Source organism: Ascochyta rabiei, chromosome 4 (assembly GCF_004011695.2).
Source record: "Ascochyta rabiei chromosome 4, complete sequence".
Lineage (NCBI taxonomy): Eukaryota > Fungi > Ascomycota > Dothideomycetes > Pleosporales > Didymellaceae > Ascochyta > Ascochyta rabiei.
This window is the reverse complement of record NC_082408.1, coordinates 1,671,732-1,687,028: the sequence shown is the minus strand read 5'-3', so window position 1 is coordinate 1,687,028 and position 15,297 is coordinate 1,671,732. Positions and strand designations below refer to the sequence as shown.

Here is a 15,297-nt window from a genome sequence, read left to right as displayed (position 1 = left end):
TATCCTATGAAAAGTACGCCGCGACCAACAGAATGCGCGTATTGGCCTTCCTTGAGCGCCAAAGTACCATTCAAACAACTTTTGCAGAAAATCGCTTGTATGCTAACATGATATGCAACCGTGAACAAAAGCTGATTGCGCGCAAACCAAGCAAAGAGGAGAAACAAATAAAGGGTACTCGTGTTCCAACACCCAATACCAGAAGCAAAATGCATGCGACGCAATGCAATGCAAACATCCGAAGATGCTCCCAAGAGAAGAACAAGAGACCTGATCTAAGGAATCAACAAGAAGGGAAATAGAGCAAGAAGCGCAGCCACTCTATCGAAGCGCCGAATGCTTGGATCGTGATAAGACATCAATGTATGCAGTCGTTGACAACAGCCTAGTAGTGGCTGGCCATGAGTCGCTGAGGTGTGGCCATGGTGGCGCCCATGCCAAGGCCAGGGCCAGGGATGTCGGCGTAAGACGCAGGCACACTGTGCGCGCTACTCAGGTACTCGTTGCCAGATGTCGGCGAGTCCTCCTCCAGGTGGAGATCCTCTTCGCCCTCGAGATCTTCCTCGTTGAAGTCCTCAAGCGGCTCGCCGTCAGGACGGGGCTCGTGTGTGCGACGATGTCTGTCTTGCATTAGCATTGTTGACTCAGAAAAGAGCGTTGGGAGCAACTCACTGGGCAAGGTTGTCTGAGCGTGAGAAAGCCTTGTTACACAGCGGGCAGACATATGGCCGTTCTTGTGTGTGGGTACGCACGTGCCTAAGCGCCAGATCGTCAGCGTCTATGCATAAAAATAGTCCGGGGTGTCGACAACCTATCGACTGGAAATGAAAGGGGTAAGGCGCTTACCTTTTGAGGTGTTCTAATCTCTTGAAGAGCCTGCCACATGTCGGGATGGGGCATGAGTGAGACTTCTGGGGGTAAGGACCAATCTCCATCATGGTGGCACTACGCGCGCGTCGGAAGACGGGTGCACCTGCCGCGCGAGCAACAGCGCTGTGCCGGAGTGGTGTCTCGAACAGTTCGCCGTTGACCATGCTGTTGAGGTCGTCGTGGTGCAGCATCGCTGGCTGCGGCTCAGGGCTCTCTTCAACGGTGTTGAGGGGTGTGCCCTGACGCGAGATGTCAACGAGCGGCTTGGCGTCCTGCTGGACATAGCTTGCACCGTTGGGCGAGGGCGAGTTGTGGTTTGATTCATCAGCCTCAGGAACGGGGTTCACAGACATGGACCGTCTCAGATCGCTTTGCCTGTGAGCCTGGTGGGCATTGCCAGCGGCAGCCACTGCAGCAGTAATGCCAGCAGAGAGAGACGATCGCCTTCTACGCTGCTTGTAGGTTGGCGAACCTTCAATGACAGAGTAAACGTTGCCCGGCGCAAATGGCCTGGAGACTGGGTAGCCAGGGCCCATCAAGTTCGATGGAGGTATGTTCATCAACGGGTTGAATGTGTTGGGCACTGGAAGATCAGGAATGGCACTGTACAGTCCTGTGTCCTCGTTGGCAATGTATGCTGGCTCTGCACCAAGACCGATTTGGTGCTGCGGCGGGGTAAGAGGCTCGAAAGACATGCCCCGTGTGCTGTAGTCCTCGTAGTGGGAAGAGACAAAGGAAGGTGCAGGCGAGTATTCCATGTAGGCGGGCATCGAGCTGTGACGCTGGTGCACCTGTGAGAGCGGGATGCCGTTGCGATCGTACTGCAGGGAGGTGCTGAACTCGCGCTCTCTGCTCTTCATAACGGTAGGTTGCATGGTCGGTGGCATCGATGGCGGCATAGACATCTGCTGGTGGTAGTGAATCATGGGGTCCTCGTGCTGCACTGGCTGGTGATGTACTGGCTGGTGGTGAACTGGCTGGTGGTGCATAGGTTGCGACTGGTGGTGAGGCATTTGCTGGGGAACCGGTACCATTTGTGGTGGTGGCATTGACTCTCTTGAAAGCATGTCTGGCGACGGGTTGTGCGCGTATGACGGCTGTACGTTGTTGTTGAAGGAGGAAGAGTTGGCCTGTTGCGCCTTGGTAAGCTGCTCAAAGAGAGACTGCGAGGAATCGAATTCGAAGGAAAGCGCAGGCTCGCTGACGGCCATGGTGGTCGCCTCCTGGCCCATCTTCTCGCGCTTCAGGTCGCGCTCCAGAGCGTCGAGGAAGAGACGGTCGTGCGGTACGCTGTACCAGTAGAAAACCTTCTGCTTCTTCTGTGTGCGGATGCAGTTGTTCTTGTATAGGAAGTCGAGGAACGCGCTCTTAGGCTCTTCCAGCGACGCGTCGGTGCCGGACTTTAGGTTGCGCAGATCGGAGAAAATGCCCTCTTCGAACTTCTTGGAGTTCTTGACGGGGCGGCCAAAGGCCTGGAATCTGAAGGACAGGCATCGTACAATGTCGGTACCGGAGATGTGAAAGAGGTTGTTCCTGCAGGCCAATTAGCTTCGTTGCTGTGCATGCTGGCTGCAGGGGTACACGTACCATAGCACGCAAGAGACATATTCGCCTGTGGGCAGGAGGAACCTGCGGATGTACTGGTCTGGCTGCCAGTCGACGGGTGCTGAGATGAGAAAGTACTTGACTGCGGCGGAGTTAGTACACAGCGCTGCAGACGATTGACACAGCAGGGGAGACGCAGCAGGGGAGACACAGCAGGGGAGACACAGCAGGGGAGACACAGCAGGGGAGACACAGCAGGGGAGACACAGCAGGGGAGACACAGCAGTGCAGACAATCAAGACGGCAGGAGATACACAGCAGTGGCACGTACGGTTGTCGACTTGCTGCAGGGCGACGACGCTGTCTGGCGGCAGGCTTTGTTGCGCGTCCTGGTCTAAGAGAAAGGTCTCGGGGGCAACAGAGCGCGCCTGAGGCGGGGGCATCTGGGCATGGTGGGCGTTGGGAAACATGCTGCGCTGCAACACGTCCCTCTGTAGACGGATGTTTGGGGTCGTCAGGGTCAGACGTTGGTGACGTGATGGAGTCAACGGAGGCGTGGAAACGCGAGGGGAAAGCGCGGTGAAGGGCCCTGCCAGGAGAGAACAAGGAAAGTCGGGACGCAAAGCGAAAGAGAAATCGGCCAGCGACGGTTTGAGATATGTGAAATGGGAAAGAAATGTATGGCGCGCAGTCTCGACGGGTGGGTGAGCGAGCAAGACGTGACGGGCTGGGGATACGAAACGACGTCTGGGTGGGAAGGCGGCAGGTTAAAGTGTCGCAGCGCTGAAACGCCGTGGGCTCTGGGTCTCTGCTGGCCTAGCGGTGTTTGAGGAAGAGCTTGGCCAGTGGTGGTCTGCAGACCCCTACCACCAATCTATTTCCAGGCCCGCACTCTGGCGTGTGGGCGACTCGTGGGACGGCCGTGCAGCCGTGCAGCAGCGCAGCCGTGCAGTGGGTGGTGAGCGTGGAGGGCCTAGTGTCGTAGTGTCCATGGGCCCAAGCACCAGCGTGGCTGGCCGCCGGGTGTCTTTGCAGCTTCGCTTGCCGCTGCTGCTCTGATGATGATGATGATGATGATGATGATGATGATGATGATGATGATGATGATGATGTTGATGATGTTGATGATGCTGTTGTTGTTGTTCTGATGCTGGCATATCGTTGCGAGGGAGCCCATGGCGGTGCATCCGTCTCCAGTCGTCTCCTCTGGAGCCCCTCTGGTGCCCTCTGGTCCCCGTCGCGCGGGCAGCAGCATGCCTGCGCTTCCCTGTGCTTGGTTCCCTGCGCCGCCTCGCCGACGGCAATGGGCATCATGCATCGAGCCCGTCTGGACGCTGGGTGCGGACGTGCTGTTGGCGGGCCCCCAGCGCGCCCTTTGCTCGCGGCTGTTCGCTCATGCCCCGCTCGCTACGTCCACCGGCCCTGTCTGCGCTCGCGCCGCCATGCTGCAAAGGACAACTGCGCCGAGCGCTCGACCAGATCACCGCGGTCCGTCGCCTGCTGCGACCTCGCCAGCGCAAACAGTCAAAGTTAAACTGACGCAACAAGCGGCGTGAGGGCAGATCCGGCTGGCTACCCATTCGCCTCAACACCACGCTGCTGTACGAGACCAGCCTCGTGGCCTCTGGGGCCGTTGTCACCGGCGAGTCTGCAGCCGGACAAGGAGCGCTGCCTGCCCGGCGAGCGGCACTAGACGCTGTGTCATGTGCCATGTGCCATGTCCAATGTGCAAGGTGCAATGTGCAGATGTGCAGATGTGCAATGTGCACATGTGCAATGTGCAATGTGCAATGCGCAATGCCACCCTCACTCTTCTCCCTGCTGACACCACCCTATCACCACCCCCGCTGTCAACCGAACTTTCCCAGTCAATAGAGACCGCTCTGTTATCACCCAAATTCGCGCTTCGAGTGTCGTGTTGCCGACCCACCAGCAAGCGTCGCAAAGTCTTCCCCTTTTCCCTCTTGCGAATCATGGCGGTGGCAGGCAGGCAGGCAGGGCGCAGCCACGGCCGTCCAAGTCACAAGAGCATGTCATCATCCAAATCCATCCAGCCAGCCCTTTGGCTGCTCAGCCGACGACGTGAGTGCGTCGAGATGCAGGAACCAGCAGAAGCATCATCGAGGCACGGTTTGATCACCGCGCTGAAACGCGCTTTTCCCATGGCTTGCGGGAGTGGCCATTGGTTCTCCTCAGATCGCTTGCGCTGCAGCCCCCCCGGCATCTGCCCTCTGCGTCGCCATGGGAGTGCTGACAGTTTATGCTAGTGTCCTGAGGCTGCTCTTCAGACAGCGATGCCCGCTGCTCTACCGTCGAATGCACGATTGCACATGCAGCGTAACGCTGCCTCTCGAGCCAGTGAGAGCGTGGACGAAGCCGTTTCACATTGGCTTTTAGCTAGTATCCTCGTTCTAGCCGTTTGATTCGCGCCCACGAGTCAGCCAATCACGGCCGGTCGGTGGCGCTGCCTTTCGCGTGCAAGCGCCGCTCGCAACTGTCGACATGCAGCCTGGTGCCGTCACCACCTTCATGCAGTCGCAAAAGCGTCGTCACAAACCCCACGTTTCGGTGTCTTCGGTACCTGCAGTCTGCAGCTTCAGACATCAGATGCCGTGGCGTTGTGTGGTTGCTGCACTGCGTAACTTGATGAATGAAATGGCTGTGCGTCCCAGACTGTGCGTCCCAGACTGTGAGTCCCAGAATGTGCGTCCCAGACTGTGAGTCCCAGAATGTGCGTCCCAGAATGTGCGTCCCAGAATGTGCGTCCCAGACTGCGCGTCCCAGACTGTGCCTGCGCTTGTAACTCGCACTGCCAATTAGCTCCGTCTGGTACAGTATTTGAGAATGTCTCCCACATCTGGCAGTCCTGGTAGGCTTGTTTCGGAACTTGGTTGCACCGCAAAGCCGTCCAGATAAAGAGTGGGTTCTTCGTCGATGAGAATCTGGGAGGCTGCCTCGTGCGCTTTGTCTATGGACGCTTGGTGCGTTGCAGTAAGAATCTGCAGTGTCCTTCGCCAAAACAAGTTCTTGCGCTTGTCGGCGTGGTCGCTCTCGCCGGCGCAAGCATCGCTTTGGGATGGAGGAGCTTGTACCTGCGTTAGTGGGGGCTGGAGTGGCACTCCTGAAACTCATCCATCCTTCTACACGCTCGAACGGGATGTCAGGACGCTCGCTAGAAGCCAGATGGTCTCACTGGGAAAGAAGCATGTCCTCGCCCGGGCCACCTCTTCTGCGAGTGTAGTAGTCCACCTGCCGGTGCGCCATCGCACTGGCCGTTCTCGTGGCCGTGAAAGAAGTAATTAGGTTTCAACCATGCTCGTTAGTTGGGACGTTGAAGGCCGAATTGGTCTCGACGGCAAGTCATGTCTTGCAGCTGTGGCTTCAAGCTTATCCAGTCTGAATGTCGTCGAGGCCCATCGCTCCCTTTTCGAGAGAACGTAATCTGATAAACGAGTTTGGGCGAGTTGATAACACTTAGGGAAATAGCGAGAAGGCGGCAGTAACCCAACCCGGTAAGCCCATCTAGCCGTTGCTGCATTACCTGCAGCTTGTACCCTTTCTTGTGGAGTTTGAAAATGTGGGTATAGCCGGTGCTGTAAACTCAATTAAGTAGGATGCAAGTAAAGCGGACCAGAAGTCTTGTTCCTGTTGTTCTTCGTCATTCAATCGTCTATTCCTGTGTTTCAGAAGCGTGAGCCACAGAAGCAGCGACGGCTGACCAAGAACGCCGAGCAAGTACAGATCCAGGGCACAGATCCAGGGTGGGTTTGATGTTCATGATCTGCTTTCGCTGCTTCAGGTCGAAGCCATGTATCAGACTCGCGGGAGTTTCAGAATGATCCGTCACTTGAAAAAGGGTCCCATGTGCACGACTGCACGTCGGCCATGATGGCGGACGATGGGATTGAACCCCCGGAAATAAAGTGCAAGCATGAGCCTAGGTCGCGTCAAGAGTCGATAGCTTCTGAAGGTAGGGTGAAGACTTCCGGCATAACCGTCGCACAACACCTGTCAGGGTCTACCATCGTTTGCAAGCGTCCGTGTCCACACCCAGTCCCTCTGATCGTGCTCTGCGTGCTTCTGGGTCTGACTCGTGCTCTAGAGAATCGCGCCACAAGCTTGGAGGGACTCGACGATCAGACTCGGATAAGGTTCCTTAGCGGCGTTGCAGTCGACTATGGGAGCGAGTCCACCAACTCACCTTTGGGGCCAGACTTGATGCACGACACATGACACGGTCCAACAGAGCAGAACCTTGTTTGGAAAATCATCAGTAGAAGCCATGGAAGACGCGGCCCGTGCCAGGATGGGGGATGTGATGGTTCGTTCGTCTACACGACATCACTGCGATTGGCGTGGAAATGGTCTGGATATCCTAGTTTCAAACGACCGTAAAGTACGCAAAGCTGGTACTGTCCTGCTCCAACCGATGGACTGTGGACCCAAGCTGGAGAGCCCTCCTCGGAGATTTGCAAAGGCATATGGAATCGATAGCTGAGATGCCAAATACAGTATCAAGTGAAGGTCCAGTCAGTCCCTCTTTCACTTTGAGAGGCATCTGGTTCACTACGTGGCAGTGATTCGTAATGGTCCGCGTGGCTCATTGAATGGATCCAGCTCCTGTGCTACATCTTCGGCATTTAGACAAATTCCTCGAGACTGTTCCAACATGCAGAATTCACAAGCTCCAGCCTTGATCGCTGCCAAAACTCTACTGGGTAACGCACACGACTCAAGGGAACGCATGATAGACCAGGGGGCAAGAGAGGCGAACGTGGAGATGGAAGCTGCTTCCGCCTATCAGATCTTGTGCTCCAAGTGACTACAGAATCCCTTACCGAAATGTGGCAGAACAAGGTTCAAGCTCGCTCACAGGTAGCATATGTCGCCTTGGACTATCCACATATCAGGAGATCCAGCTCGCTCTTCTGTGAGTTGACAGCTAGAGTGTGGCCATCTTCGGTTGATTCGATGATGTTCGGGAGGTGGAGCGAAACCTTAAAGCTTGACCGCTGTATTATGCCGGTGAGGAAATCTGTTCTGGTGAGCGCCCACTTCTTGGTGCGTCTGGATTCACAGCAGCGATTGATCCACCACATGCTGTGGATTTGCTGCACCGCTTATGAGTGGAGAGAGTTCAAGGGTGTCGCCAGCCGTTTCCTGTTGGGAGCGACAGTTTACCGTCACATGCTAGGTTCAGCATTCTGCACTTGGAGTGTGAGCAGCTGTCGGCGTGGTTGAGGTGGAGGAGTCCAGACCTCGCAATCATCTGTAAGTAACGTGATCTGCGAGTTGGTGTAAAGGCTCAGCTGCAAAGATAGGCAATTTTACATGCACCCCGTTACGAGCAACACTCTGGTAAAATAATCAGCGTGTCAACATCAAGACGTCAGCTCTTTGCGTTTGTTGAGTTGACTGGCCGCTCGAGTACATATCTCAAATGAAGCTTCGATTGAGGATGCACACTCTGCACTGATTGAATCGAGAGGATGCCAAGGTCTACGCTTCATCGGCAAGGTAATGTGTGGCTACAACGGTCACCTCACCTGTGCAGCTCTGGTGCATGCATGCCAGCGTGTAGCCTTGGTGAGTGTTTCTTGCGGTTATGATACCGTCTATCATTTCAGATAGCCGAATGATCATCGAACGCATACTCAAGTTTATGGAATCGCGTCGTGTAACATCCCCATTGGGAGAGGAAATCGTCGTTGACAAGCTTGCTTCCCTTTCTGGCGGCGCGCCAAGCCGCCAGCAGCTCACGTCGAGGCGCGTCGAAGCCTCAACGTTTAGTGCAACGAGAGCCCACTCTCTCAATGATCACCTCAATGGCGTGCAGAATACCTAAACCCTCCAGTGTGCTTACTTGCGGCTCTTCGGGAAGACTGCGGAGGGCACTGCAGCTGCAAAGTGGCCTATCACTTCTCCCTTTCTCTTCACGTGCCTCGTGCTTCTGGGTTCGAAATGACAGTATAAGGCGGCGCCAGGCCCTTCTCACTGCAAAGAGCAACACAACATATCGCCTACAACAATCTGGTGTCTTCAGTACTTCGGTCAGGTGCAACACCGAACGCAAAGATGGGAACAATACCACCTCTCAGGGCTTACCTGAACGAGTCACAGAGGTAGGTCATTCTATTTTCTTGTACTCTGCTGCGCTCTATCCAGTACCTTCTGCATGTAGTGAAGCTATGACGTGGGCTAGCAATCAATTTGGGGCACGATGCTTCCAGCCAGTTCCTAAGCTTCGTCTTTGTCGAGTGACGCAAGAACACCACATCATATGCAGCCAAGGGAGCTCTACTACAACCAAATCAGCAGTAGCACAAGAATAGTACTTGAAACCCCTTGAACCTTGCTGACAATCGTTTTGTAGAGCAAAGATCTGTCAACTACAGCAAAAGTCGCAGCTACTCTGAAGTCCACCTTGAAGCTTGACACACCGGCACAGCGACACGAACAAATCTACAACATACCGAACTTTCTCACACTCACACGCCTGATAGCTACTCCCGCCGTTGGATACTTTATCATTCACAACCAACACCTTGCAGCATTTTCATTGTTTACTTATGCTGCGTTCTCGGACCTGCTCGACGGTTGGATAGCCCGCAAGTGGAATCTACAGACCGTTGTTGGCAGTGTGGTCGACCCCATGGCCGATAAACTGCTCATGACGACCCTTGTTACATGTTTAGCAATCAATGGAAGTATGGCGGCACCTCTGGCTGTTGTCATTCTTGGTCGCGATGTCAGCCTGGCCGTCTCTGCGCTCTACTACCGATACGCGTCCTTACCTGCACCGAAGACTATGGCTAGATACTGGGACTTCAGTCTTCCGAGTGCAGAAGTACATCCCACACAGATCTCCAAGTTCAACACGTTCCTGCAACTCAGTCTACTCGGCACACTACTCTGCACAAACCTCCTTCACGACCCTGCCGCGACTACCTCGGCTGCAGGTGGAATTCTTCTCTCTATCCAAGACATCTTGGGTGGTGAAGCTGGTGTCAAGAGCATCGTTACGGGCCTATCAGCTATTGTCGCCAGCACCACGCTGTACAGCGGGCTGGAGTATACATGGAAAAAGGACGCAGTCAAAATCTTGGGAGGCAACGAGGAGCTCAAGAGGAAGCAGGGCTTCCGTGGTAGAATGATTATGGCCACGAGCTATGGAACGTTCATCGCGGTTGCTGCAGCTTTGTGGTTTCGAGGCTCTTCCGAAGATGAGAGTGAACAACGTGAGATCAAGGCTTGAACATATAACGTCAAAAGCGAAAAGTAAATACAAGCAGAAACGGGGGTTGTACGATATAGCATTTGCAGCGAGCAAAAAAGTGTTCTGATGTTATGAAAAGAAAATCTGTATTTCACATCGAGCTTCGACGAAACCTCGCCTGGTCATCAACCATCTCCTGAGCTGCTTCTTCGTCTCGGAAACGCCAAAAAGCCACCACGCATATCCAGTTGGGTACATTCTCAAAGAGAACACATGCCAAGTGCTCCATTTCCAATCCATGAACATGTGTAGCCCCGCCAACATTGTTTGCAGTATCTGCAACGCATCTCGTCAAGTCTACGCATACAGGCGTTGGAAACCACGACAGCAGAGCCATCTCCGTACATCTAAGAGTGACAAGAAAACACCAAACCAATCGAATGCTTCCACACGATACCATACAGGGAAAACCTGCCTGCAAATCACCAGTACCCTGACACGGAGACGGGACTGGGAAGGCGCTCAGAGCATCCTGCCAGCCATCGCTGACCGACAGAGACCGCTGCGGGGAGATGTACGCTCGCCGACAAGTCACGGAACGCAGTACAGGTGGACATGTATCGCCATAGACGATGTCGTATCTCTGCTACGAATGTGAGGCAATGGTCAGATACAGGTCAGGAGAGCCGGTTAGGTGCAAGGAGTGTGATTGCAGGACGCTGAAGAAGTTGCGACTAAGAAGGGTGGTATAGTTTGAAGCAAGGCGAAATCGTACAGTATGGCTACAATCGCTGTGTTGCATTTCAAAACCACGCCCTACATCATCTTCGCCTTCCCTTGATACGTCTTGATGGCCTGCTCAAACAGCTCGCGACACGGCACTCTCGAGCCCAGCCTTGCGCACAGCAAAAAGGCACCGCTCAGCTTTCTGTGCAGACTGTACGTTTCTTCCGGCGGCGGCGCGAGTCTTTCCTTGACCATGACGGGGATCAAATCCCTCACGCGGTCTGTGATTGTCTGGTCTCTGAAGTCGTACACGGCTGGTCCGGAGCTTTTGAATGGTTCCGCAAGTGTGAGTACTGAATCGGTGTGTGCATTCAGCATCGCAGTGCTCTCATCGCCGGTGAGATATCCCAGTTCAAGAGAAAGATCGCGGATCGCTGTGCGGTTTTCCTTGCTGGCGGCGATGAGGACCTTTATATATGGTTCTACAAATTCATCTGGATACTCTCTACTCGCGCCAAAGTCGAGGAGTTCAATCTTGTTAGCCTTGGCATTGAAGAGGAAGTTTGTCCAATTAGGGTCTGTCTGCATGAATTTGAACTCGACGATCTCACGCAGGCAGAGGCGCAGAATTTGCGTGCCGATCCAGTCCCGCTGATCCTGGGTTAGGTTCTTGAGTTTGGCAACGCCGACGCCGGACATCATCTCAGCGGTGAGCACGGTGGGTCCGCTAGCTTCGCTGAAGACTTTGGGAACGGTGAAAACATCTGTATCGTCGGCAACGAGGTTGCGGAAGCGCGTTTGGCATTCAGCTTCACGTGTGTAGTCGCATTCCCAGCCAAGTTCTGTTCGGGCGTTGGCGATGGTTTTGTCGAGAAAAAGACCCCTGGGTAAGATGCGCGATGCGGTCAGGAGTACTGAGAGGTTGTTCAGGTCGGAATCGATGGAGCTGGCAACGCCAGGGTATTGAACCTTTACAGCCACAGCTTGGCCTGTAGACTTTAGTACTGCCTTGTGTACCTGTCCAATTGATGCAGCTGCGATTGGGATATCCTCGAAAGACTCGAAAAGGTCACGCCATTCAGATCCGAGGTTTGTCGAAAGCACTTTGTCCCGCTGCCAGGCTGGCATGTAGTCTGCGCTGTCTTGTACGCGCTGTAGAACCTCCTGAATCTGGGGCGGTAGCATCTTGCTGTCTTGGAAGCTGATCATTTGGCCAAGTTTCAACGCAGCACCTCGCATGCGGGAAAGCTTCGCAACAAGGATCTCAAGATTACCAGGGCTTAGCATAAGTGAGCCTCCAGTTGCAGCGGCTGTGCCGGTGACGCGACGGAGACTCTCGCCAACAGCTCCTAGGGCCATGCTGGTGCCAAGCCCGGCGTACTGCCAGAGTCGACCAAACCGCGACGATGGGACTCTTGATTCGCGAAGTGCATAAGCGGGCTTCTCAGGCTCTGTGCCAAACTCGGCAGGTGTCTGCGTCCCAGACGTTAGTGCATCGGTCTCTTTCACAGAATACTATTCTTTGTGCATACCTCAGAAGAAACTGCAGCCTGTGCTTCAGCATCCTTGGCTAACTGAGAGGCGAATTCTTGCATTTCTTGTTCAGTGGTTCGAGACTGAGCTGCTTCAGTCGCTTGTACGGAAGTTGGTGGCTGAGCTGATCGACTTGGCTGGAGCTTTGCGCTGTGGTCGGTCTGTACAATCGGACGATCATCCAGAGGATGTCTCCCTGTGCCTTTTGACATGGTCGAGCCAATATGCTCTTTTCTGGAGTAACGATCTTGTCCGAGCATCCGAGCAACACGCTTTGAGTGAAACACATCTGTATTGATGCCTTCTGGTATTTCATCGAGTTCGGGGACTGCAGCTTGTACGGGTTCTTTATCCTGCGCCTGCTGCTGTCCAGGCTTAGGTACTGCATAGAAGACGTCCTGATTAAGACGTCCATCCTCGACATGACTATCGCTTCCCTGCTTATCTGCCGTCTGCTTCGGTATTTGAGAGCGAGGCTGCGCAGGAGTCTCAGGCTGCGATTCGACTGATCTTGTGTAGAAGACATCTCTGTCATGTCCCTCAAGCAGGTTTTGTATTCTCGATGTGTTTGTCGACGGCTGGAGATCGTTTGCGTGAGCTGGAATTGGCTCGGTAGCTCCTGAAGAGATACCTCTCGGCTGCCCCGGTAATGGTATGGTCGACTCTGTAGACTCAACCGGCCTGATACCCTCATCCTCCTGTCGAACTTGTGTGTTTTGTTCTCTGGCCAGTAGATCCTTGAGAGCCTCAGACACCGGTCGGTCAGAGAATGTGTCCTGACTCTTCTCTTCTTGGCCTAATGTGACTCCTGCAGGCGGTATAGTACCATCTGGTAGGGCCCGACGCGGTGCCTTTGCCTGTTCGATGTCTAGCTCTTGCTCTGGCGGCGGCTGAGCAGCAGTCGTCTGTCCAGAGCGATCATAATGATGATCCTGCTTCAATCCCTCTCTTGTGTTATGTTCTGGTGCCTGTCTCTCTACTGTTGCCTTTCTAGGTATGTCCGCATGCTGTGTGCCTGTTGCGCGTTCAGGTGCGGCTCTTCCGTACGTAGGGGCTGCTTCGTTGGATCGTTGGTAGAGGGCGACGGCAGCGGCAGCGGTGAGGGTGAAGCGGTCTGTCTGATTCTTGACAGCCTTGGCTAAGGTGGACGTCTTTTGGTAGGCCTCGAACTGCTGCGATCGGAGCGTGACATGTTTCGACGCAATAGATTTCGAGGCCTGAAACAGCTTCGCAGCATCTACGAAGCGTCTACCAGCCATTGTGGTATATTCCAAGCGCTTAGCTTATAAGAGACTCATTGCGCAGCGTATGCGACTGCTCTTACGATGAATAAATGGTTGCTGCGAGTATCAAGGATGCGTCAAATCATATCGTCATAGCTCCCAGATGTACGCTATCTCGAAGAAGCTAGTTCTCCATGCAGGTACGATCACGAATACCAACCTCGCTGTCCGATGCTTGTTTCTTGCATTTCAAGGGCTGGAGTTTTACTTGTACTTCTAGTGGCGTTGGATCGGGAACGTTCTGTTGCTTATTTCATCTTTCCAATCCTCCGCGGCGTTCATTAATTGGAAACAAGTCTAGAGCGCGGAAACCATCGTCCCGAATATTCGCGTCTGCAACACCGGTAGTCCTCAATTCTGGCCAGATACAGAACGTTTTCTCCAGATACCTTTCCAAGGACTTACCTCCAGTCAGCAGCTTCAGTGCACCGACCTTACGCTCAGCCCGTTCTGATACCGGGGCTGAACAATACCCTGGCTTACCCCTCTATACCCCACATCGACCCTGAGGCAGGAGACAAGATGAAGGTCGCATGTTTACAGTTCGCTCCAGAAGTGGGCAAATTGCAAGAAAACATTGCAAGAGCAGACACCATACTACGCGAAACCCAACTGCCTTTGGACATAGCTTGGCTCGTCCTTCCTGAGCTTGCATTCACAGGTAAGCGCTTTAAGCAGAGCCCCGGGTATGAGCATGTGATCTGAGCTAAAAATCGCACTGCTCCTCACATTGTGTACTGAATGCAGTTTTTGCTGACTTGCACTTACTGATCTGCACGAAAACACGGTCAAAAATTAACGTACTTCAGGCTACAACTTCTTCTCTCTCGAGGAAATCAAACCATTTCTGGAACCCACAACAGCCGGAATAAGCACAAAATGGGCTATCCAAGCTGCCCGCGAGTATAATTGTCACGTAACAATCGGATACCCAGAGATCACAACTGCCACCGACACACTGCCCTCCACCCAGTACAACTCGACTGTCACCATCTCCCCCCAAGGTACCATCCTAGCAAATTACCGCAAGTCCTTCCTCTACTATACAGATGAAACATGGGCGACCGAAGGCCCTGCCTCACACGAACATAACCTCTCCAAGCCCTTATCCCCGGACACTCCTTTCTTCTCCGGTCCCCTCGGCGAGCTAGGTAATGTCACGTTAGGCATCTGCATGGACATCAACCCCTACAAGTTCACCGCCGCGTGGGATGCATACGAGTTCGCCTCCACAGCACTGAAGAACAACACGCACCTCATCTGCGTATCCATGGCCTGGCTGTGCCATCTCACGCCCGAAGAACTCATGCGCGACTCGAATCAACCGGACGTTGCTACCATTGCGTACTGGGTGGAGAGGTTCCAGCCGATTGTCGAGGCGAGACTGGAGAAGCCGGTGTTTGTCGTGCTGGCGAATCGGAGTGGGATGGAGAAGGGCGTGTGCTATGCGGGGAGCAGTACGGTGATCAAGATCGATCAAGGGGTCGTTAGTCTGTATGAGACGGCCGGGAAGAGCGACGAGAGGTGCTTGGTGGTGGATCTGAATGACCGACCGAAGTTCCAGGTGAGGAGTGGGAAGTAGAAGGCGTCGAAGGATTCAATGCGTGTTTTCGAGACGTCGTGCTCAATTCGTGCGAGCTTGATTTAGTTTGGGATTCTTGGATTCGGTGAACAGGGCGAGGGTTAGGTGCGGCGATACTACTCAAGTGCACTTCGTCCTTGGAGGGTCAGCTGTTCAATGCAATAGGATTAGCCATAGATACAAGCGCCGTTGCAGAGGACGCTGGCATTCGTAGTAGCAATAGCAATGCGCCAGATATGCAGCGTGCACATCACAATCCACAAATTGCACCTAATGACGCACAAGCACATCATCATTCATTGCGACCAGCAAGTGTATTCGTATCTCAAACCACTGCCTAGTCTAACCCATCATGATTCGATTTTCATTCCCGCAAGCGCCAGAGTATTCGCAGATACTCATACCATTCATGAAGAAGAACATAGTGTGTCCCGCTTAGAAGACCGTCCGCTCGATTCCCGTCATTGCGATTCGAAATCGGATTCCGCAGCTGCGCTCGTTCGTAAATTTGTCGTGTACGCGGATGTGTACTTGAATGGGGA

The 15,297-nt window shown here is 53.9% G+C and overlaps 5 protein-coding genes across 5 annotated transcripts, besides 3 other annotated features; 2 read left to right on the top strand and 3 right to left on the bottom strand.

Annotated features, from left to right (window-relative positions):
* Nucleotides 1-208: 208 nt before the first annotated feature.
* Nucleotides 209-234: a tandem repeat.
* Nucleotides 235-385: 151 nt separating this feature from the next.
* EKO05_0002975 (Transcription factor mst12) lies at nt 386-2,885 on the bottom strand (the record flags this gene model as incomplete). The annotated part of the gene is made up of 5 exons (XM_038937715.1): nt 386-620; nt 673-756; nt 847-2,403; nt 2,458-2,557; nt 2,747-2,885. The coding sequence occupies 5 exons, from the start codon at nt 2,883-2,885 to the stop codon at nt 386-388; spliced, it is 2,115 nt and encodes a 704-aa protein (XP_038801542.1).
* Nucleotides 2,886-3,231: 346 nt separating this feature from the next.
* EKO05_0002974 (uncharacterized protein) lies at nt 3,232-3,729 on the bottom strand (the record flags this gene model as incomplete). The annotated part of the gene is made up of 1 exon (XM_038945184.2): nt 3,232-3,729. The coding sequence occupies one exon, from the start codon at nt 3,727-3,729 to the stop codon at nt 3,232-3,234; it is 498 nt and encodes a 165-aa protein (XP_038801541.2).
* Nucleotides 3,472-3,545: a tandem repeat.
* A 389-nt stretch (nt 3,730-4,118) lies between the features above and the next one.
* Nucleotides 4,119-4,215: a tandem repeat.
* Nucleotides 4,216-8,228: 4,013 nt separating this feature from the next.
* On the top strand, nt 8,229-9,670 carry EKO05_0002973 (Cardiolipin synthase (CMP-forming); the record flags this gene model as incomplete). The annotated part of the gene is made up of 2 exons (XM_059636060.1): nt 8,229-8,537; nt 8,789-9,670. The coding sequence occupies 2 exons, from the start codon at nt 8,229-8,231 to the stop codon at nt 9,668-9,670; spliced, it is 1,191 nt and encodes a 396-aa protein (XP_059492043.1).
* Nucleotides 9,671-10,447: 777 nt separating this feature from the next.
* On the bottom strand, nt 10,448-13,149 carry EKO05_0002972 (uncharacterized protein; the record flags this gene model as incomplete). The annotated part of the gene is made up of 2 exons (XM_038937714.1): nt 10,448-11,830; nt 11,890-13,149. 2 exons carry the CDS (start codon nt 13,147-13,149, stop codon nt 10,448-10,450), a joined length of 2,643 nt encoding a protein of 880 aa, XP_038801539.1.
* A 546-nt stretch (nt 13,150-13,695) lies between these two features.
* Nucleotides 13,696-14,755, top strand: EKO05_0002971 (uncharacterized protein; the record flags this gene model as incomplete). Its single annotated transcript, XM_038937718.1, has 2 exons — nt 13,696-13,834; nt 13,983-14,755. 2 exons carry the CDS (start codon nt 13,696-13,698, stop codon nt 14,753-14,755), a joined length of 912 nt encoding a protein of 303 aa, XP_038801538.1.
* Between the last annotated feature and the right edge of the window lie 542 nt (nt 14,756-15,297).